Genomic DNA, 24,929 nt, shown 5'->3' with positions numbered 1-24,929 from the left:
CGCACCGCGATGAAGAGTGGCCCCCGCTTGCCGCAACTAGAGAAAGCCCTCGCACAGAAACGAAGACCCAACACAGCAAAAATAAATAAATTAATTAATAAACTCCTACCCCCAACATCTTCTTTAAAAAAAACAAACAAACAAAAAAAACCCCTGGGGACTACACCATAAAATTGTTAAAACAAGAAAACAAAGTTGGTAAAGTTGTAGGATACAAAATCAGTGTACAAAATGCCATTGTGTTTCTATACACTGCCAACAAACTTTCAGAAAGATAAAATACCATTTACAGTAGCATCAAAAAGTATAAAATATTTAGGAGTAAATTTAAACAAGGAGGTGAAAGATCTATACACTGAAAACTGTAAAATATTGATGAAAGAAACTAAAGAAGACACAAATAAGTGGAAATATATCCTGTGTTCATGGATTGGAAAAATTGTTAAAATGTCCATACTACTGAAAGCAATCTACTGATTAAATGAAATCTGTATCAATATTCCAATGGCATTTTTCACAGGAATAGAAAAAACAATCCTAAAATTCATATGGAACCACAAAAGAACTTGAATAGCCAAAATAATCTTGAGAAAGAACAAAGCTGGAAGAATCACACTTACTGATTTCAAATTACAGTTGACCCTCGAACAATGCAGGGGTTAGGGCACACAGTCGAAAATGCTTGTAATTCATAGTTTGCCCTCCACATCTGTGGATTCAGCCAACGTGGAATTGTGTAGTACTGGAGTATTTACTATTGAAAAAAACCCATGTGTAAGTAGACCTGTGCATTTCAAACCCGTGTTGTTTAAGGGTCAATTATGTATTACAAAGCTATAATAATTAAAGTATGATGCTGGCATAAAAACATACATATAGACTAATGGAACAGAATAGAGAGTCCAGAAATAAAGCCATGCATATGCATTCAGCTAATCAACTAATCTTCAATAGAGGTGCCAAGAATATACAGTGGGGAAAAGATAGTCTCTTCAGTAAGTGATGTTGGGAAAACTGGATGTCCACATACAAAAGAATTAAATTGGATCCTTAACTTACACCATATACAAAAATCAACTGAAAATGAATTAAAGACTTCATCATAAGATCTGAAACTAATACTCCTAGAAGAAAACATAGGGGATAAGCTGCTGGACATTGGTCAAGGCAATGATTTTTTTTGGATTTAACAACAAAAGCAAAAATAAATAAGTGGAACTACATCAAACTAAAAAGTTTTGCACAGCAAAGGAAACCATCATCAAAATGAAAAGGCAAACTATGAAAAGGAAAAAAATATTTGCAAACCATATATCCATTAACATGTTAATATCCAAAATATATAAGGAACACAAACAGCTCAATAGCAAAAAAACAAATAACATGATCAAACAGTGGGCAAAGGACTTTAATAGACATTTTCCCAAAGAAGACATACAAATAGCCAACAGGTATATGAAAAGGTGCTCAACTTCACTAATCTTCAGGGAAATACAAATAAAAATCACAATGAGATATCACCTCACACCTTTTAGGACTGCTATCAAAATGTCAAAAGATAACAAGTGTTGGTAAGGATGTGGAGAAAAGGGAACACTTGTGCACTATTAGTGGCAGTGTGAATTGATACACCCACTATGGGAAATAGTTTGGAGGTTTCTCAAAAAATTAAAAATAGAACTACCATATGATCCAGCTATCCACTTCTGGGTATATATCCAAAGGAAATGAAATCACTATCTGGAAGAGATATTTTCACTCCCATCTTTATTGCAGCATTATTCACACTAACCAAGATAAGATAGCCATCCATTGACGGATGAATGGATAAAGAAAATATTTTTTCTATATATAATGGAATATAATTCAGCTTTAAAAAGACAGTTAGTCTTGCCACTTATGACAACACAGACAGACATGAAGGACATTATGCTAAGTAAAATAAGCTAGACACAAAAAGACAAATACTGCATATTTCATATGTGGAATCTAAAAAATGCAAAAGTCAAACTCATAATAAAAGAGAGTAGAATGGTGGTTACCAAGGGCTAGGGAGTGGGGGGAGAGGGGAGATATTGGTCAAAGGGTACAAACTTTCAGTTAAAAGATGAATAGGTTCTGGATGCCTAATATACACCATGGTGACTGTAGTTAATATATACTTGAAATTTGCTAAGATAGTAGATCTCAAGTGTTCTCACCACATACACACAAAGAATGGCAACTGTGGGAAGTGATGGATATGTTAATTAACTTGATTGTGATGTTATACATATATCAAAATATCATATTGTATATCTTAAACATGTAATTTTTACTTATAAACCATATCTCAAAAAGCTGGAAAAAGAAAAGTAATGTGGTATTTTAATTTTTTTTAATATATTGACAATTTTCTTTCTCTTTTTTTTTTTTTTTTTTGCAATAATAACTTGTTATTTCACAGTGACCCCCATTAGAGCAAATCCCCTGACACTGTGCATCTCTTGGACTGTCCCCTGCCCTTCAGTGTTCATGCTGCTCATCCTTAGATGGAGAGGTTCTCCATTATTGAGTGTAACTGGATTCCAGTCTTCAGTACAGCTGGGCTCCCAGGGCAGTTATTGTGTTTCCACTTACTAATTCAAAGGCAATATTCTGTAGTCGATTTTTGTTTGGTTTGGAAACAACTGATTCAGCAGTCTCACAGATTATCGTAGTCCTAAATGTCCATCCAATAAGTTTAGAAAAACAGCTAATCACCAGTCCCTAGAGTAGAACCTTTGCTCGTTATCACCACATGGCACACAAAAGACTCTGTAATACTTGAGGAAAAGGGGAAGGTGGAGAAAACCCTCTGCATTTGGTCTTGCTTAAGTCCATTCAGTCAGTGGAAGAATTCCTACATCCTTGGTCTCTAACCTTACACTCCACTGGGTGAGATCTCTTGCCAAATCCTTTAATACCTGTTGGTTTACTATACTTGAGAAGGTGAATTTCTCTTTCTCTTGTTGATTTATATATCAAACATTTTGGTTTCAGGGAGTTGTTGCTTTCTGGTAAAGTTCAAGAAATTGAAATTGTGGCATCTGTGGTCAAGACATATTCTTTATGGTACTTTTCCTACCCTTCCAGATTATATTGTATATATGCTTTCCATTGTCTTCACCTTTCCTTTGAGCCTGGTCTGTCTCTTGCCCCAGAGCTGAACTCAGCAGAGAATCGATCTACACACACGATCACCACTACTTCTCTGAGGATTCAGCCGACAATTTTCTTTCTTTTTTAAAAATATTTTTTATTGAAGTATAGTTGATTTACAATGTTGTGTTAGTTTCAGGTGTACAGCAAGGGGAATCAGCTATACATAAACGTATATCCACTCTTTTTTAGATCCTTTTCCCATATAGGTCATTACAGAGTATTGAATAGAGTTCCCTGTGCTATATACTAGGTTCTTATTAGTTATCTATTGTATGTATAGCAGTGTTGTATGTGTCAATCCCAATCTTCCAATTTATCCCTCCCCCCTTTACCTGCTGGTAACCATAAGTTTGTTTTCTACATCTGTAACTCTGTTTCTGACAACAGTTATGTTTAACCCAGCACAACGTTTTTCTAAGAGTTGCCTCTTACCAGTGCAACAAAATTGCCTGGAAGCTACTAAGAATACATATTCCTGTTCCAGATATACTGAATAAGACTCTTTGGCGGGAGGGGGTGGGGTCCAACATGGGAATCTACATTTTATTCAATTTTCCCTGTGACTACTACTGTCCTAAGTATTTTTTTTAATTAATTTTTATTGGAGTATATTTGCTTTACAATGTTGTGTTAGTTTCTGCTGTACAGCAAAGTGAATCAGCTATACATATACATATATCCCCTCTCTTTTGGAACTCCTTCCCATTTAGGTCACCACAGGGAGCTGAGTACAGTTCCCTGTGCAATACAGTAGGTTCTCATTAGTTATTTGTTTTATACATAGCAGTGTATATATGTCAATCCCAATCTCCCAATTCATCTCACCCACCCACCCCTCTTTGGTATCCATACATTTATTCTCTACATCTGTGTCTCTATTTCTGCTTTGCATATAAGTTCATCTGTATCATTTATCTAGGTTCCACATAAAAGCGATATACGATATTTGTTTTTCTGCATTACTTCACTCTGTATGACAGTCTCTAGGTCCATCCACGTCTCTGCAAATGGCGCAGTTTCATTCCTTTTTATGACTGAGTAATATTCCATTTTATATATGTGCCACATCTTTATCCATTACTCTGTTGGTGGACATTTAGGTTCCTTCCATGTCCTGGCTATTGTAAGTAGTGCTGCAGTGAACATTGGGGTGCATGTATCTTTTTGAATTATGGTTTTCTCCGGGTATATGCCCAGGAGTAGGATTCCTGGGTCATGTGGTAGTTCTATTTTTAGCTTTTTAAGGAACCTCCATACTGTTCTCCATAGTGGCTGTGTCCATTTATATTCCCACCAATAGTGTAAGAGGGTTCCCTTTTCTTCACACCCTCTCCAGCATTTATTGTTTATAGATTTTTTGATGATGGCCATTCTGACTGGTGCGAGGTGATACCTCATTGTAGTTTTGATTTGCACTTCTCTAGTAATTAGTGATGTTGAGCATCGTTTCATCTGTTTGTTGGCCATCTCTATGTAGTCTTTGGAGAAATGTCTATTTAGGTCTTCCGCCCATTTTTTGGATTGGATTGTTTGTTAGTAATATGGTATTTTTAAACGACAACCTCAGCGTTAGATCTTCACGGTGCATTCAACAGATGACATATTAAGTATGCCATCAACTAAAATTCACAGATTTTAAAAACACGTACCATGTTATGGGAAAGAAGACCACAGACTTAGGGTTTAGAGTAGGAAGGAATGAGAGTGAAGACAAATAAACTGTAGTTGTTTGACTATCACACCTCAATTCCTAGATTGGCTTTTTGTAGTCTTTCAATTTATGTTCTTAAAAGCATACAAGATTAGCAGATTTTTTTTAGTCACTTTAAGTCACAAGATAATGATGTCAAAATGTTATAAAAATGTTATTTTGCTTAATATTCTGTGATGTTCACTTATAATTGAGTTGAGTGTTATTTATAAAGAATGCTGATAATATACTTTTGAAAGAGAAAGATCTCAGTATTTGGTCAGAGGGAGTGAAGTGGAAGAGTCTCTTCAGTTTGAGACAACTTTTCTCTAATCAGCTATCTCTGTAACATTGTAGCCGTTTCTATATATGGGGTCTGATTTCTTTTCTTTTTCTTTCTTTTTTCTATTTATTTTTTTGACTGCTTTCAGTCTTCATTGCTACACACCGGCTTTCACTAGTTGCAGCGAGTGGGGGCTACTATTCATTGCGGTGCATGGGCTTCTCATTGCGGTGGCTTCTCTTGTTGCAGAGCACAGGCTCTAGGCATGTGGGCTTCAGTAGTTGTAGCACATGGGCTCAGTAGTTGTGGCGCACGGGCTCTAGGGAGCATGGGCTTCAGTAGTTGTGGCGTGCAGGCTCAGTAGTTGTGGCTCGTGGGCTCTAGAGAGCAGGCTTAGTACTTGTGGCACACGGACTTAGTTGCTCCACGGCATGTGGGATCTACCTGGACCAGGGCTCGAACCCGTGTCCCCTGCATTGACAGGCAGATTCTTAATCACTGCGCCACCAGGGAAGTCCCTGATTTCTTTTTTCTACTATTATTTTGTATTTCCTCAATTCGGAATTTATAACGATTCTGTTTTTACACTCAAGTATAGTGCTTTGAATTTATTCCTTATAAAATTTACATCTATTGGTATGTGCTCTGTGTGCTCACTCTTCTGATAAATCCACATTTTGTTTCTTCATCCAGTCTTAATAGAAGGGTTTTATGTATCAAGCTAAATTCATAGCCCATTGGCACTGTACCAGAAACTTCCTTCAGGTCACCATGGATGTATTCTGAGATAGATATTCGCAAACTTTTTCTATAAAGGGCCAGATAATAAATACTTTAGACCTTGTGTGTCATATAGTCTCTGTCACTAGTACTCACTTTTGTTTTTGTTGCACAAGAGCAACTATTGATAATATTAAATGAATGAGCAGGACTGTGTTCCAATAAAATTTTATTTTCAAAAAAAAAATTGATAGGCCAGATTTGACATATGGACAGTAATATGCAAACTCTTGTTTTAAGGGAGTGAGAATTCTCTTTAATTGTTAAGTGCTGAGTTTTCCTTTAGAGTATAATCCAAAGAACAGTACTATAAGAATATTCTGGATTATCTGAATAACTAGTTTAAAATCAGGCATTTATATATATGGTACTCTGTTTTGTATTTAGGGTTGTATAAGGCATCTCTCCTCCAACACACACCCACACCAAATACTTCTTATTATGGAATGCTGAATGAATAAAGGTTTTTACCACAGTTGGAATAGAGAAAAGAGAATAATTGAGATATCACCTGGCACATAGAGGTACATGCATGCAAAACATCATACTCATGATGGAACTGATTGATTTTTTTAGCTTCTGAACTTTAACATATCAGTAGCTATGATAGTCCATATGAAATGAAGAATTTTCCTCCTCTTAATTATAGCCATAGTTATAAACCTGTTTGATACAGATTTCCATAACACCTCAGAGTTGACTTGACCTTTATGTGATTGAGGTGTCTACAGTGTTTCCAGATCACTTCTTAAACTTGGCCTTGGAATTTGTGGCAGAGACTGATGTTACTTTCCCCAAAACCCTTATTCCCTTTTTCCCTCACTGACACAACCCAACCCTGAGGGTGGTGGGTGGGTGGGTCTAAATGACCAGCTAAAACCCCACTTTTCTAAGCTCCATTTCAACTGGGAGTGGTTACGTGACACAGTGTAGCCAATTAGACATTAGTAGAAGTTGCTGAATAGGGATTCTGGGAAAACCTGTTAAAATAGGGTCAACCCAGTTGGCATGTACCCTTTTGTCCTCTTCCTTTCTTCCTGTATCAAACAGTGATGCCAAACCTGGAACTGTCACAGCTGTCTTTTGACCTGCCAGGAAGAAAGAACAAGAAAATTGTAGAGGTGTGGCTCTGACATCTTGGCTGCTGCTCCAGCATGGACTACTAACTCTAAGCTTCCTGTTCAGTGGCAGGAGGGATGGAGTGAGGGGGAAAATAGGCCTATCTATTTTGGTCATTACTCTTTGGGTTTATATTTTGTGCAGCTGTAAATTCTCTCTCATTAAAAAAGTAAATACAGGATATGGATACAGTTTATATATTAAGTAGATAGAAAGCTATTTCTTTTCACCATAAAACCCCAAAGCATCAATTCAGTTTCTGCAAAATGACACCACCTATCATATTAAATTAATATTGCTAAATAGAATTATTTTTATTTTGTGGTTTATTCTTCATTTTGTAAAAGTGTTCTCATTTATAAAGTACTTTCTAAACTCTGTAAGTATAAGGAATTTGTACCTAGTTTTGAGTTTGTTCTTATTTGACATAAAAAATTTTTAATAAGTTTTTTGGATAATATTTTCTTTTGAAATGAGTTTGATGATTACTCAGATATGAGAACCTGCGTGAGGCATTCATTTTGAACCCAGCCAATGTTTTTTTTAAACATGACTTGAATTTAATTTAATTTAATTTATTTATTTATGTATTTATGTATGGCTGCGTTGGGTCTTCAGTGCTGCACTCAGGCTTAACTGTAGTTGTGGCGAGCGGGGGCTACTCTTCATTGCAGTGCTTGGGCTTCTCATTTCGCTGGCTTCTCTTGTTGCACAGCACGGGCTCTAGGCACGCTTGCTTCAGTAGTTGCGGCAGGCGGGCCCTAGAGCGTGAAGGCTTCAGTAGTTGTGGTGTGTGCACTCAGTAGTTATGGCATGTGGATTCTAGACCGCAGGCTTAGTAGTTGTGGTGCACAGGCGTACTTGCTCCGCGGCATGTGGGATCTTCCCAAACCAGGGATTGAACCCGTGTCTCCTGCATTGGCAGGCGGATTCTTAACCACTGCGCCACCAGAGAAGTCTGAACCCAGCCAATGTTTTAAACCTTTTATTTCTTCAGCTGTGCTGTGCGGCACGCAGGATCTTAGTTCCCCAACCAGGGATCATACTCATGTCTCCTGCAGTGGAAGCTCAGAGTCTTAACCACTGGACTGCCAGGGAAGTCCCTCTCATTGTAACCTTTATTGAACATTTGGATAGAAGTGAATAATCCCCTATTTTTGCCTTACAGTCTTTACCCCGAAAGGGTGCATAACATTAGTAACACTTAGTACACTTATGGCTTTTATGTTTGTGTCCTGCTCAGACTAAGGGCCTAGCACTATGTCTGGTGCTCAAAGGAATACTTGGTGAATGACCAAATGAACATTGTGTGCTTGGTGGTTATTGATATATACTTATGATATATATTTATACTTTTTGATATATACTTGCCTTAATTCACCCTCACATCTCCACAAGATAGAGACTATAATAGAAGTGCTCAGGTTTTATTAACGTATAATTCAATAAGTCCGAAAACTAGGCTAAAAGGAATTTGTAAACAAAAGGTTATTGTCCCACCATATTCTGAGAGAGCTCTCAGTTTGTAATAAAACTATTTTAACTTATTCCTCCATCTACCTAGCAACATTTAAGTATCAGTGGTGCACATGTCTTTATTAAGGAATTCTAATACTATAAATCATTTTTACTACTTATAAAGCCTCTTTAGACTAGATCACGCAGAGCTGACTTACTTCTTAGTTGCTTTTTTATATGAACTATGTTTTTGTTTTTAACTCCAAAATATTGTAATGAATGTTATTGTCTAATTAAGCCCTAAAAATTCTCCACTAATTACTGCAGGAATAATCAACTGTTTTGACCTGCAGTTTTATAAACAAGAATAAATAATTGTGTCGAAGCTAATATGTGGTATAATGGCCCAGTGGGAATTATTATACATCCTGAAAACAATAATAATTCTCTCAAAACAGCTGAGATACACCTTTTTTTAAAACAATTTAGGAGGATGTAGAGACTATTTCCTGTTTTGCTCTTTACTTGTAAAAGTTATAGGGTAATTTTGTGCTAATGAAGTCAGACTAACGAAGCATAATATTTTCAAAATATTATCATGCATTAGGGACTAGTTTAATTTTTAAAAACTCGTGAACAGGAAAAGCAATTCTTTTTAAAACTTCATTGGTCTTTTGGTATACACAAGGATTTGTTTATAATACCCCACATCTCTTATGTACCTTGAAATTATTACCAGGCTTTTATATCCTTCCTGTATGTGACCAGTGTTTCATAATATGTGAAGAACTAACACAAAAGAAAACACTAAATGTTATTTTAACTTGTTTTTCAAATATGCAGCAGATGTGGGTTGCTTCACGTAAAGTCTTTCTCCTTTTCCTTCCCTGTCAACAGACTCTAGAATTCTTTGGGTATACCTTCCATGTGCCTCTGAACATTGGTGGGTAAGGATTTGTTGTCTAGAGCTACTTAGGATGACACAGTAGAAAGATGACATGAGTTACCTACTGAATTAATCACCTGGAACCATCCCACCCTGGATTTCTTGCTATATATTATATGATATATTAATTCTCTTCAGCGATTAAGCCATTTTGAGTTGTTTCTTTTCTTGCACTGCATCCTTATGGAAACAGTGTTTATAAAACCAGTTTTTAAAGTCAATCAAATTTCCTTCCATTAATAATGGCTAAATTGGAAGCTGCTGTCCTCTGTATCTTCCCTTTATTCGTTGCCAGTATTTACTTACTGACAGTGAAGACAGTTATTTGGATTTTTTTTAATAAGTTTATTTTATTTATTTATTTAATTTTGGCTGTGTTGGGTCTTCGTTGCTGCTTATGGGCCCTCTCCAGCTGTGGTGAGCGGGGGCCACTCCTCGCCGCGGTGCGTGGGCCTGTCACCACCGTGACCTCCCCTGTTGCGGAGCACAGGTTCCAGGCGTGCAGGCTTCAGCAATTGTAGCACGCGGGCTCTGCAGCTGCAGCTCATGGGCTCCAGAGCGCAGGCTCAGCAGCCATGGTGCATGGGCCCAGCTGCTCCGCGACATGTGGGATCCTCCCGGACCAGGGCTTGAACCCGCGATCCCTGCATTGGCAGGCGGGCCCTCAACCACTGCGCCACCAGGGAAGCCCTATTGGGATTTTACTGAACAGAACTTTTTCTTTTTTTTTTTTTTTAATTTATTTGGTTCCGCCGGGTCTTAGCTGCAGCTTGCCATCTCCTTAGTTGTAGCATGCGAACTCTTAGTTGCAACATGCACGTGTGATCTAGTTCCCTGGGATGAAACCCGGGCCCCCTGCATTGGGAGCTCAGAGTCTTAACTCACTGAGCCACCAGGGAAGTCCCTGTTGAATAGAACTTACCACCATCATAACAGCAGTAAAGTTTTTATGGTATTCCCTTTACAAAGTACTATCTTACCTCATTTTATCACAGCTCAGCTTACTTGGCTTAGTCATTTCATAAAACAGGTGAGACTAAGAAGCTTGATATAGAGGTCTAGGATATATTTAATTATATGCTTGCAAATAACAGCAGTGCTCTAAGCTTTTACAGAAATGCAGCAGACCAATTTGATATGCAACCAAAATAAATACTGTTGTTTTGTAGTTTTTATTTTAACAGAAATTTCTGACTCAAGGGTAAGAATCACAGACTCAAATCAGTTGTTTAAATAAACCCTCCAGAGGTTTGATTGTTTTTTTTTTTAATCTAGGGCTTAATTAGCTTTAGTTTCAAATATAAACATGCATTGTATGTCATAAGAACTTCAGGATATTCCGGGAAAAGAGTCCAAAGAGAGGTTTTAAATGTGGCTCTATCTGGAGTATATTGTAAAAGCCTTAGGTACAGATTTAGGAGTTGTGTATGTGTGATACTTAAAACTATGAGAATGGATGATAGCTTTAGGGATTTAGGTAGAGCACAAGGACAGAATGACCAAAGATTGAACACTAAAGAGGGTGGGTGGAAGAGGAGGAACCAGGGAATAGGGCAGAAGATGAAAGCTAGGAAGAGAGTCAGGAGTGGCTGGGAGGCCAAGGAGAGCTTTTCCAGGAAGTGGTTGTTCTACCCCAGATACTATGAAGAGGTCAGGCTCGATGAGAGCTGAAGCTGAAGGTGTCCTGACCATATACTTGTCATTTGCCAAAGCAAAGAATGTTTTTCTAATTTTCAACCTCAATTTTTTCCTTTTCTTTATCATGTTCATGTTAGTATCATGTTACAATATTATATTGTGCACTTTGGGGATTTTACACAAAATCAGTAAAGGTGTAAATCTTACGTTATTATTTGTGACATATAAATATACATGTATATTTATATACACCTGCACACACACCCACACATATATTAACTTGTGCTTACAAAGACTATTTCCAGAAGGCTACCCAAGAAATTGATTACTTTATTGCCTTCAGAGCAGCCAACATCTGGGACACCCTTGAGGAATAGGGATTGAAGAAAGATTTTCTACTTTTGTACCTCTTAAATCATGTGTATATAATGTATCTCCAATTCAAAAAATAAATAATATTAAAGCTAAACAAAACAGAGGCCATTTTATCACGTTGGACTTTGATAGTTGTCGGGAAAAGTATTTTAAGACCCTGCTGTGGCTGGAAAAAATGTTATGACTTGGTCCTCTGAACTCATGGTCCCTGTAGCTTGGTCTGTAAGGGAGAGTGGGTGGATTTATTAAAGTAACTTTAAGTTAGCATTGGTCAAATATACCATAGTAAAGAGTGGTATGGTAGTATCTTATCAACTATATATATATATATATATATATATATATATATAAAATTGTTGATTCCTGCTAATGGACAGTTAGCAAAATCCAATAGCCAAAAGGTCAGTATTCTCCCTGGGGTAATAGCCCACTTCTGAGGCCAAAGGATGCATGGTAATTGATTAAGCAGATCCTGTTTTCTCGTACTGAGTCCTGGATTCTGTACTTATGATTCAAAACAGAATTAGAGCATTAAACTCTCAGTGTAATCAAAATATTCTCTTGGAGAGTTTTTCTGTTTTCTTTTTACAGACATGATTTATTCAAAAGAGGTATGGGTGTTAATTATAGAAAAGGTGGTGTTTTAATATAAAGAAATTGGAGAAAAGCATCAGGTTAAACATAAATTATTCAGCTCTATGAGTCTTAGATTAGAAATTTAGCTGGTATGTAAAGTGATTGTCAGGAAAGTATAATGCTGTTCAGTTTTCTCTTTTCTCTCTGTATAAGAATTTGGGTTAAAAATAGCAAACAGGGCTTCCCTGGTGGCGCAGTGGTTGGGAGTCCGCCTGCCAATGCAGGGGACACGGGTTCGTGACCCGGTCTGGGAAGATCCCACATACCGCGGAGTGGCTGGTCCCGTGAGCTATGGCCGCTGAGCCTGCCAGTCCGGAGCCTGTGCTCCGCAACGGGAGAGGCCGCGACAGTGAGAGGTACGTGTACCGCAAAAAAAAAAAAAAAAAAAAAAAAAGAAAAAAAGAAAAAAAATAGCAAACACTGAGCATGTGCATCATAGATACAGCTGCTGCAAACACCAGAGGTATGGATGCCTTGATACTATAAGTGGATGATTAATGTAAGGGGCCTTAAGGTTTTGGAAACAGCTCAGTGAAATGAAAAGTTGCTTTTTGATGTCTGCAGCCAAGCTGGATAAATTATGATTTAAACAATTATCAATGAATTTGGAACAAACAATAATTTATTTTTTGTAAAAATGGAAAACTGAACTGCTTGTAAAATTCAGATAAAATTGCATAGCTGTTGCCATACCAAACCAGGTTTGGTAAATACAATGAATATTCTTTAATGAAGGAAGTTTTCTTTTTAGCTGTAGGTTAAAGTCCCTATAATTCAAATTGTATTTGCCATTTCCCAATGGGAGAAAAAGCTGTTTTTATTTCCTTGGATATAAAGTAATTATGGGCAGTCCTCCATTTACAAAGTAGACTTTAGTTTCATTCAAATGTGGTGTAAAATTTTTATGAAGTGAGAAATTGGATTAGCTATATTTCCCCTTTTTATATTATGGTCTCCATCAGTCATCTTTCTTGTTTTCCTTCTCGCTGTTGACTCCATGCCCACTGTTCAGGTTTCCAACATGTTATATAGCTACTGCCCTATTTTTAATTTTTCTTTTCTTTTTGCTACCAAAATTCCTTTCTGATTACTCTGTATCTGTTGCCTCCCTTTTTTACTATCCACAGTCCTCTTAACAAGTGAGGATTGCAAGTGAGCTTACAAGTGAGCTCCTGATAACTTAGTATGCTGGCCCTTTAGCCCTCATCCTTTGCAACATCTTCGTGGCGTTAGATACTGTTAACCCATTTACCCTGTTGTGGATGTGTTTCCCCTGGACTTCTTAGTCCCTGCTCCTTGTTCTCCACCTCCTTGAATACTTTTAGTTCCTTCCCTTTGCTTTTGAAGTAAGAATGTTTCCCAAGGATCTAGCCATGAAAAAAATTCCCTCCTTTTTACAGTTTACACAGGAGAATCTCATTCATTTCTACTTCCGTTATCATCTTCACGCATAGCTACTTTCTCATTTTTATTTATTGTCTTGACTTGATTCCCAAGTTCCTGATCCACAGATGTTGCACTCATAGAGTCAATAAGATATTTATGGGGTTATATATACTATTCTATCTTTAAAAAATCTTCTCTGTACCCTAGTTTACCTGCTGGCTGCTACCATATTTCTTTGCTCCCTTTACAGGATAATTCCTTAAGACAATAGTCTCTACTCACTCTCTCCCCTTCCTCTCTTCCCATTCTCTCTTGAACCCATTCAGGTAGGGCTTTTGTTCCCTACTGTTCTATCAAAGTTGCTCTTGTCAGAGCTATGAATCAAATGATCAGTTCTTAGACCTCATTTCACTAGACTTCTCAGCAGCGTTTGTTATAGTTGTTCATTCTCTCCTTCTCAAAACAATTTTTTAACTTGGCTTCTAGGTCACTACATTCTTCTTGTGTCTTTTTACATTACTGGACAGTCCTCAGTTTCCCTTGCTGGATCCTTCTCCCTTTCGTGACCTGTAATTGTTGGAGTGTTCCAGGGCTCAGTCAGTAGCTCTCTTCTCTTCTTCCTAGGTGATCTCATTTAGTCTCCTGGCTTTAAAAATTATCTGTTTGGTATTCTGCTTTAGAATAATTTTAGTATCCCCTCTCCTTTGTTACCTCCCTTCAATTTTGCACATTCATATTTTCAGAATATGTCCCTTCTTCTTCTAGAGTCCTTATTTAGAATACACATCATCCATTAAATTCATACATATTGCTCACCAGATTTCCTTTTCATCTTCTCTTATCTTGAATCTGTGTTAAGGTGTTTTTATTGTTTGGCTATTTTTCTTAAGTATGTTTCCTTAGATGGTTTGCTTGAGTGATATAATCTTGGAGATCTTGGTTAGCCTCAAATATCTTTTTGTCATCCCTTTTAATTAATGGGTATCTCAGCTGGATATAAGATCCATGAATTCTTCTGCTTTCCTTTCAAGTAGTCTAGATTAGCTTCCATTGTTTTTTAGTCTCTGGTGTTGATGATAAAATTCCAATACACTTGTTTTTTCCCTTAATGATAATTGTTCTTTCTGTCTGAATACTTACAAGGTTTTTTTCTTTATTCATAAGATTAATGAATTTTATAAGGATGTGAGTAGATACTTGTCTTTTCTCTTCAGTTCACCCTGAAACATGGTTACCCTTTTCAGTTATCCACCAGAGGTGTTTCTTTAGCCCAGAGAAATTTTCTTTTATTATTTACTTAATTGTTGTCTCTCCTTCATATGGTGTGTCTTTTCCCCTTTTGAACACCTATTTTTCACAGTTTTCTGGATCTATCCTTCAAATGTTTTTTTGTTTTTTGTTTTTTTCTTTTCCTTCACTACTTCCATTTATTTAACTTTCTGCTCTGTGCTTTGAGATAATCTTTGCACTTCATCTTCTAGTCTGCTCAGGTGTCAGTAATGATCACATTTTTTTCGAAATTCATCTACTCATTTTATTTTATTTTGTGGTACGCGGGCCTCTCACTGTTGTGGCCTCTCCCATTGCGGAGCACAGGCTCCGGACGCATCAAGGAAGCTCAGGTGGTGCAGTCTGTATAGGTCATTTTTCCAGGGCACTGCAGGGAAGGCAGGAGATGGATCTGGGGGGACACACGGAAACTATCAATCAAAACGGGTTAATACTTGCATTTAATGTGGTTAAGTCTGAGATTTGGTCTTTTGAAATTAGCCCATTTTTTTTGCTTTGATTTATGTAATTTCTTTTTTCTTGAAATTAAAACTTTTCTAAGGCTTTGCTAAAATTTGAAGTGAGGGTCCCTCAAATGCAGTAAACTTTTTTTAAAGCTGATTTTTTTTATTTTTTTTTTTTTAATTTACTGTACACGGGCCTCTCACTGTTGTGGTCTCTCGCGTAGCAGAGCACAGGCCCCGGACACGCAGGTTCAGCGGCCATGGCTCACGGGCCCAGCTGCTCCGTGGCATGTGGGATCTTCCTAGACCGGGGCACGAACCCATGTCCCCTGCATTGGCATGTGGACTCTCAACACTGCACCACCAGGGAAGCCCCATCTACTCATTTTAGTCTGGAAATCATGGAAGAGAGTGTGTGTATATGAGTGTGTGTGTGTGTGTCTGTGTGTGTGTGTGTGTGTGTGTTGCATTAGAATTTATTTAAGTGCTGAAACAATTTTTGTGTAGATTTTAATCTTTTCTAGCACTTCTCTTTCACTAGATATGTGTTCTGATTATTCACTTGTATTCTGCTTTTTCAAATGTTTGGGCCTCTCACATGATCTGTTATTTTTCTGTGATAGCTCATTGGAAATCAGGTCTGGTTGCTGAACTGCCCTTAATAGCAGGAATGCCAGAGGTCGGGATAGATGTATTGCGTAAAGTTGAAGGACAGCCCCACTAGAGATACCTGAAAGAAGCCCAGTGCTCTCTGATGTACTTGAACAGCCCAAGTTTCCAAAGTCAGGAAAGCCCACTTGTCTCCTGTTAGGAAAATCCAGCATATCCAGAGGGCTCGAAAATAATCTTACAACTGGGGTCTTCACATACTTGAAAGCCAAGCCAATCCAGCAATCCACAGCCCTTAGTTGTAGCCTGGGGCTCTGATGCTGCTTTTCAGTCAGTTAGCCACCCACAGGGCAATTTAGTTGCATACCAGTTCTTCACCAGAGTCATAAACCTTATCTAGCAGCCTGCAGGTCACAGCCTCTGCTTCTCTTTAGAAAGTTAAGGAACTTGGAGTTGGGCATAGAGGAAAACAAGCCACAGTCAAGTTGTCATATTACAGAATACCCTGGCTCCTTTCTCATTCCAATGCCGTTACATTCTAATGAGTCTCAGATTTATTATATATCCAGTTCCCTACCATTCCCCCAACTCACATATCCAGTGGCCCAGTCAGCAGTTCAACTCGGATATCTAATGGATATCACAAAGGTTACACGTCCAAACCGAACTTTGGATTATCATCTCCAGACCTACTCCTCTCCCACCCTTTCCTGTCTCAGTGAGTGCATTACCCCCATTTTTCAGTTAATTGCTGAAGACAGTATCTTAAGATTCATTCTTCCCTCTCTCTCATTTTATATCCACATCCCAATCGATCAGGAAATCCTGTTGGCTGTACTTTCAAAATGTACCTAAACTGACAACTTCTCACCTCCTTCATCTCTACCATGCATCCATCTATCCTTTTTCCTTTCCTGGTCTACTTCAGATGCCTCCTGACTGCTTTCTGTGCTTCTACTCTTGTCCTCTACAGTTTATTCTCTAGAAGGTAGAGTAATCTTTTTAAAAGGTAAAATGTTGCTTACTTCCAAAGGAGTCTAAGAAAATCTAGACTTCATGCCATTGCTTATAAGGTTCACTGTGGTCAGGACCCCAGGTGCTTCCAACCTTATTTTCTACCATTTTCCATGACTCAGTCCACTTTAATCACATTAGCTTCCTTCCTCTTGCTTAACTACATCATAACCATCTTATCTCAGGGCTCTTGCACTTGCTCATCACTTTGTGGAGAGTACCCTACCTCCAGATTTTCTCATGATTCCCTTCCTCATTAAATTTGTGATTTGTTCAGATCTGTTGGAATTGCCTTATCATAAAGATTATTCCTGACCACCCTATAAAATAGCTCCTCCCTTATTTCCCTATTCCACCTACCCTGTTTTAGTTTTTTATTTTTATTTTTTATTTTTTTTTTGCAGTATGCGGGCCTCTCACTGTTGTGGCCTCTCCCGTTGCGGAGCACAGGCTCCGGACGCGCAGGCTCAGCGGCCATGGCTCATGGGCCCAGCCGCTCCGCGGCATGTGGGATCTTCCCAGACCGGGGCACGAACCCGCGTCCCCTGCATCAGCAGGTGGACCCTCAACCACTGTGCCACCAGGGAAGCCCTGTTTTCGTTTTTTTAATAGCATGTATCACCACTTGAATCATTTATTTGTTCACTGTCAGAAATTCTTCCAGTCACCCTCTATGAGGGAAAGACTTTTAAATTCACTGCTATATCCCTAGCACATAGGACAGAGCCAGGTACATAGTAGGCACTCAATATATAATATATACTTCAAGTGACATCTTTTCCAAATTTGAGTTGGATTTTACAATGAAAAAATAGGTATATGTATGAATCTTCCTGTAAATAAGTCATATTTTTCAAAGTATTGCATTTTAGTTTTCTACTTTTTAGGCTTGTTTGCAAAAAATGTAATAAACTTTTTACTCTTGCATATGTTTTAAATTTCAGTTAAAGTATTTGTATTTTATTTTTCCATAAAAATACTTAATATGTAACCTGACATCTTTTTTCATTTTAAGAACGAAATTCCATTTTACTTGTAACTTATTCCTTAATGATATATTTATTACCAAATTATTAATTTGTGTCTTATGTTAAAAGAAACCATGTAGTATTGTATAATGTCAAGGCCATTGGGAATAAAGGAAGGAAAAAATACAAATAGGGACTTTTTTCCTCCCTGATTTTTATAATATTCCAGTATTTTTTTTTTACATTGCCTGGAAATCCTCTCAGTTAAGAGATTGGTTTTTCTCCTTACAATATACTCACTGTCTCTAAGGGACCCCTCATGATCTTGACCATATCTGCTATTCTTTCTTTTTGCTCTTTGGTTTTTTTCTTCTACTTAGGACCTCAGTTTATGCCCCCATCCTCAATTTTCAGTGGATAGAATTTACTTCTATAGGTTAACAAGAAAGAACAGAGAAGAGAGAACTCAGTAAAATAATAGTAGAAACCAAAATTCAGCTTGAAAATAGGCTTAGCATGTATAATATAGTGTATATACTTTTACCTGTAACATGTTAATGCACTTTAATACAACATTCTTCTAATCTCTAGGGAAGACCAATTTTAAGGTTTACTGGTACAGAGGGAAGTCATTGGTACAGTCACTTGCCATTTTGCTCACATTTTGAAGGGTCATTGTAGCTGTCACCATGGGTGGGATGTAGGAAACAGCACACCTGAAACTCTAACACTCCCACATCCATATGCTGTTGGAAGCTGGAGAGTCTTATAAATCAGCAATGGCCCATTTTCTCATGCACACTTATAAACCCCTCTCTCTGGCTTAGTACTTTAACATTTATAAACTATTTTGTGGCAAGCTACTCGATCAGAACTTTTTAAATGGCTGACTTTGGTAATTAAGAGATTAATTTGGTTTTATTTTTATTTTTTCCAGGTGTATGGTGGCTGATGAAGTAAGTGTTTTCATGATTTTTATGTCTTTTATAAAATTCCCCAACCAGTTTTTATTGTCTGTTATTTACCCTGTGCTCTCTGTCTTTCATATGACTATATATCTGTATATGGAGGGGACAGGGGGAGAGTGAGGGAGGGCAGGGCATGGGGGCAGCAGAGAGAATAAGAATGAGAGAGAGTGTGCGTGTGTGCGTGCCCGTGCGCAAGGCATGCATTTGGAACATGTTAGTGTTAACATTAGTGATCCAAAATTCTATATTTTTGGCCTCAGAAGCATGAATGCAGCCCCAAATGAAACTGAACTCTTTTCTACTTGTCATAATGCTGCTTGCTTAGAAGCTGAACTTTTAAGATTTTGCTCTAAAGGTTATTGTTAATTGTTTTGTATGAGTGTGAAGCATAATGTTAAAATGGTATTTTATTATTACTAAACAATTTGATACCTTTAAGGGGCATGTACTCGTGTACATTCATATTCAGGTTTTTTCACTGAAATGAAAGTTCTTGCTACATAAACTACAATACTCTTTACATACATTCTCAGAATGATGTAGATCAATAAAGTTCTAATTTTTAATATCATTTTGGAAAATGTGTTGCTGTTTTCATGATGTCTTTAAGGATAACAGCAAAACATATACATTTAAAAATATAATAGAGATGAGGAAAATGGATACTGAATTTTTTAAAAATATAAGTGAAACCATAAAAGATTCTCCCAATTAACTGTCTTTTAGTTACATGTAGGCTCACCAATGGCTTATCTCCACTATCTCTTCTTCAGGAAAAAAATGAGTAAGAGTATAATATGCACATGAATGCCAAGCAGAAGGTTCATATAGGGTTTCTTGGTTCATGCTGATTTATAATTACTGAAGTTTTTAGTTTGAACTCTTCATTCTATAGGCATTTGTTAGACTAGATGTTATAGTTAGAAACAGTCATTGCCTGTGAAAAACTTCAACAGTGTAATTAAAGAGACAGGACATAGACATTTGGAAAACAGTAGAAATTTCTATTTTGGAACAGGATGCATTCCAAAAGAATCTTCATAAATTTATAGATTTGAGAGTCCAAAATGACTAAAAGAAGCTTATGTTTTTAATCCCTGAATATGTTTTCACCAAATAGGAATATAAATTCATCCTTCAACCTCCAAACTAGGCATAACCATTTTATATAATATGTATAAAATGTGTGTGTGATATATGTATGGATGTGTGTATCAATAATTTTTTTTAAACAGACCAGTTTTATGTCCATGGTAAATATACCATAATGTGTAACATTATCTTGATAATTTCCCCAAGCAATTCATGGGGAACATCTTAGTGGCTATGACATTGCATTGCTACCTTGTTCTTCAATTTGATGTTGTAGAGATTTGAATAGGCCTTAAATGTGCAGAATCATTCATGGATTGAACTTGATCAGCACCTTAACTCTTAACTTTTATAGTCTCCAACAAACTCCTGTCTTCTCCTCAGTTGACATTAGACTAAGGATTATGCATGATGAGTTCATGATGAACCTTTTAGCCAACAAGAGTTTTTCTTTATACCAATCACTTTTCATCTCCTATTATTTACAATTACACCTGTCACACGTTGAGTGATTTGTGCTTGTCTTTCAAAACCATTCTTGTTTTTTTATTTAATAAATTTAAAAGAACCATTTAATATTTTCTCAGTACTTAAAAGAAGATTCCACTTTTGTGTCCCTCATATCTCCTTTTTTTCACCAGCATTTTAAAGACTCTCATTCTTTTACAAGTATTTGACTTTCCAAGGTTTATTATGTCGAATCCTATCAATAAGATTAATTAAGGAAAAATCCTCAATTTTACACATAAGTACAAAAAACAGGCCACAGAAATAACATAGTGATGTACAATTCTAAGATCACAGCTCAAAACCACTAATATCCTCTGTTTTTCATTGAGTTGAAATGCCATTTCTGTGGAATCTTACTGAGTTAGTGTGGGTGAAAGTGAGTAAATTAAAAGTCTTGAAGTAGAAGGAAACTTGTATATATGTAAATTACATGAACTCTGGTTTGACCTTCATTTTATTTTCTAATACTGTTCTCCTTCTCTTGCTCTTATCACAAAATGGTAGTGAAGTCAGAGGAGGAAATGCAGTTTATAATTTGGAGGTCAAACAAGTTTTGATTTTTAAATTAAAAAATATATTTTGGGGGCTTCCCTGGTGGCACAGTGGTTAAGAATCCACTTGCCAATGCGGGGGACACAGGTTCAAGCCCTGGTCCGGGAAGATCCCACATGCTGCAGAGCAGCAAAGCCCATGTACCACAACTACTGAAGCCTGCATGCCTAGAGCCCATGCTCCGCAACAAGAGAAGCCACCCAATGAGAAGCCCACGCACCACAATGAAGAGTAGCCCCCGCTCACTGCAACTAGAGAAAGCCCATGCACAAGCAACGAAGACCCAACTCAGCCAAAAATAAAAAATAAATAAATTTATTTTTTAAAATATGTATTTTTTGATATGAATATTTGATTCATCAAATAGCTAAAAGCTTTAGGAGAGCAATATTACATCTCTGTTATTGAACCTACTTTTTTTTTTTAAGATGCTTGAATACCCACTTAGAGTATTGTGTAATTTAGTTGTCAGCTGTGATCTTTCCTCCGTAGCTTTAGAAGTATATGACTTCCTTCACTGGAATAACTCCCCTCTCTTCTAGTATTTTTCTACTATTGTGTTTTTCTAATGTATTCAATCTTTGTGGAATTATGTAATCTATCTACTGTATATGAGATAGTCATTAACCTAAAATTGGAATGATGACTTAAGTTCTGTTTAATTGTCTAATTGTGTGATCATTGAGTATTTCAATTATAAAACTACATTTCAGATAACCAACAGAGGTGCAACTTTTAATAAAATTAACTTTGCAAACTTAGCTTAAACTGTTTTAAATCCTTTTCCCCCTTCTTGGTTTAATGTAGTCAAGTGTTGTTTCAAGAACCATGTAGTAAATATACAGAAACTTGTGAATTTGTATTCCTTTAATAATGGAATTCAGGCCACAGTCTGTAGTCAGGCTGTTGCACTATTATCTTTACTGTTCTTTAATAATTTTTTAACCACTGTGTCCTTGTTCTGTTGAAAATTATTGAAAATTTTTATTCATAAAAAGATTTTAAATGTGAAAAATAATTTCATATTAACACACAACAGGTAATTTAATTCGATATACATGAGGAAAATATTAAACCTGTATACTTACTACCTTATTTGTCAAGTATCTAAAGGCTATTATTCTCTGTAGAAACCTAGTGTTTAGAAAATTTTTGTCATGTTCATTTTTACTTAAGAAGATGGGATTAACATCCTAGATTTATATGAATAGCCTAATAATTGTGTCCCTATAGACAAAATGCTGTCAGTACATGGATTCTGTCTTGTCTATTGAATCTATTATCAAAGTCAGAAGATTCTTATGTGACATTTTTTGTTAGTACTCTACTTAAGTCCCATGCCCCTGCCCCCACCCCCACCCCCAGCTTTTCCCTAAGTTTCCTTCCTGTTACTTGAGAAAACATTTGGAGTCAGGGGGATGGTATACCAAATAAAGTATTGCTTTCCTTCCTTTTTCAAAAGAAAAGGAAACCATTTGTCAAGGTTAAGCTACTTGGCTTGGCTTACTTTGTGGCTATTTTGGGATTAATAGATATATATTTGGAACAGAGGCCATGGAGTTATCATTATGGATGCTTTTCTTTTGGTCAAGGTGCTTCTCTGGAAGAGAAGTTTGGAGGGGAGAGGCTGTGGAACCTGTTGAGTGCTCACAGAAGTTTTTCTGTAGGCTGAAGTTTGAAAAGCCTTATCATTTTCTCTGCAGGCAGAAATCTGTAGGTGTCTGGAAACACTGAAGAACCCCCTCAGGAAGATTATTTCTACCAGAAGACCTTAAAATTGATATTGTGATATAGCCTCTGCCAACATTAACTTTATAGGTTTGAGGACAAAGAAATTAAACTAGACATGAGGAATTTTAGTTTTCCTTTTATATAAACCTACCCTGGTTTGACAAAGTGAGCTGAGGTGATAATTTTTATTCCATTTGCTTCTACAAATCCTTGTTTCCCTTTACCAGACCCAAGTTGAATTGAATACTTTCCCCTCTGAGCTTTTACTCTTTCTGATTCATAACCCCTCTTTGTTGGTGGTCCATTTCTGTTGAATGAATAGACTGATTAAAGAGTTAATTCTTAATTAACACATATGTGCCGGGTTCTATTCTAGTGATTTACATGTATTAATTTATTTCATCCCAGGACAACCCAACAGAGTATTATGATTATTATTACCACCATCATTTTCCAGATGAGAAAGCTGAGGCACAGATATGTTAAGTAAATACAGCCAGGATTCCATCCGGTATACACATTACATTTAGTAGTCATGTCTTAGATAGACATGACAGATAGCCAATAGCCTCTCTTGGTTGTGACAGTTCTCAGACTTTCCTTGTTTTTGAAGACCTTTACAGTTTTGAGAGTTAATGGTTCAGTATTTTGTAAAAATTCCCTTAATTGGGATATGTTGTCTGATGTTTTTCTCATGATCAGACTGAGGTACTGTGTTTTGGGCAAGAAGACCACAGAGGTAAAGTGCCATTGTCATCATGTCATACCAAGGGTACATAATAATATCAGTATGACTTATCACTGTTAATGTTAACCTTGATCACCTGGTTTGATGTAATGTTTGTCAGGTTCTTCCCCTGTAAAGTTTCTGGGTTTTTTTTTTTTTTTTTTTTTTGGTCCCTTCCCATACTGTATTTTTTGAAGGAAAGTAACTATATGCAGCCCATACTTAAGAAATGGGGATTTATGCTCTACTTCCTTAAAGGCAGAATAAATAAATATATAAATTATTCAGAATTCATTTGTTCACTCACTTTATCATGTATTCATATCATGGATATTCACTTTATTTTGTTGCTAAAATAGTTCCACCTTTGGCCATTGGGAGCTCTTTGAATTCACTCCTGTGTCCCTTTGACTTGCCCCCTTCATTGTAGGCTGTTCTGTTTGGGGTTTTGTGTTTTGTTTTCTTTGGCTTTTCAGCATTTTCTTGCTTTCTGGCACTACAAGATGCTTCAGGCTCATCCTGTATATTTCCTACCCCAGTACTTGAATCACGCATTTCTCCACGATACCCTGGTTCTTTCTATTGGAGAAAGATATTAGAACCAGATCTAGGTGCTAGGTGTACTCATTTTTACTGGGGTGTCATTTCTTCTAGATCCTCTCAGCTGATGGAGCAAGGAGATAAATGCATATGTACTTACATGTGTGTGTGTATGTACATATTTATGAATATTTATCTTTGTAACCCTCTGTATCTGTATTTAAGCTAAACATGAGTTCCTGTTGATGTCTCCAGCTCTAATCCATCACCCCATGGATCATTCTAACTTCTCCCCTCGCTTAACTACATCCTCCCACTCCATCAGTGAGTATCCTCGTTCCCACCATCTGCCATCCATTTATTTAATTAGGCACTTCTAGTGTACATGCGTGGTGGTTTCAGTATTATTAACCTGTATCCCGACAGGAAGGAAAATTATCAACTAGAGTACAGTGCTTAGGTACAGTTCCTTTTACCTTTATTTTTACAGATTCCATTCATTTTCAGAATTACTTTTAAGTCAGACCTTATTCCTTTACTCTATTCAGTGAGGTTGTTTCATATACCTATAATACATTTAAATTATTGTATCACACTTCACATTCCATCATGGGACCCTCTGACCTCCTAAATTATTTTTTTAATTATTTGTATACATCAAAATGTACTTTTTGTAATGTCAGTTTCTGTGGATTTTCACAGATGCTTAATGTCTTGTAATCACCATTACAGTATCATGTAGAATAGTTTTACTGCCCAAACAATCCCCTGTGCTTCACTTATTTAATTCCCTTCAGACCAAAACCCCCAATAACCAATGATGTGTTTAATGACTCTATCATTTTGCCTTTTCCAGAATGTCATATGATTGGCAGCATACAGCTTGTAGCTTTTTCAGACTGGCTTTTTTCACCTAGCCTGTGCATTTAAGTTTCAGCCACGTCTTTTTGTGGCTTGATAGCTCTTCTTTTTTTTTTTTTTTTTTTTTTTT

General features: G+C 36.9%; 1 protein-coding gene across 5 annotated transcripts in view; it reads left to right on the top strand.

Moving 5' to 3' along the window:
* Positions 1-24,929, top strand: part of ZRANB3 (zinc finger RANBP2-type containing 3) — a 374,344-nt gene that overhangs the window by 93,314 nt on the left and 256,101 nt on the right. For all 5 annotated transcript variants that reach the window (XM_055087541.1, XM_055087543.1, XM_028477393.2 and 2 more), the window contains one exon: positions 18,756-18,774. In XM_055087541.1, the coding sequence (XP_054943516.1) occupies positions 18,756-18,774 (19 nt within the window). The remainder of the gene's footprint in view (positions 1-18,755; positions 18,775-24,929) is intronic.

Source organism: Physeter macrocephalus, chromosome 2 (genome assembly GCF_002837175.3).
Source record: "Physeter macrocephalus isolate SW-GA chromosome 2, ASM283717v5, whole genome shotgun sequence".
Taxonomy (NCBI): domain Eukaryota; kingdom Metazoa; phylum Chordata; class Mammalia; order Artiodactyla; family Physeteridae; genus Physeter; species Physeter macrocephalus.
This window is presented reverse-complemented; position numbering and strand designations above follow the sequence as displayed.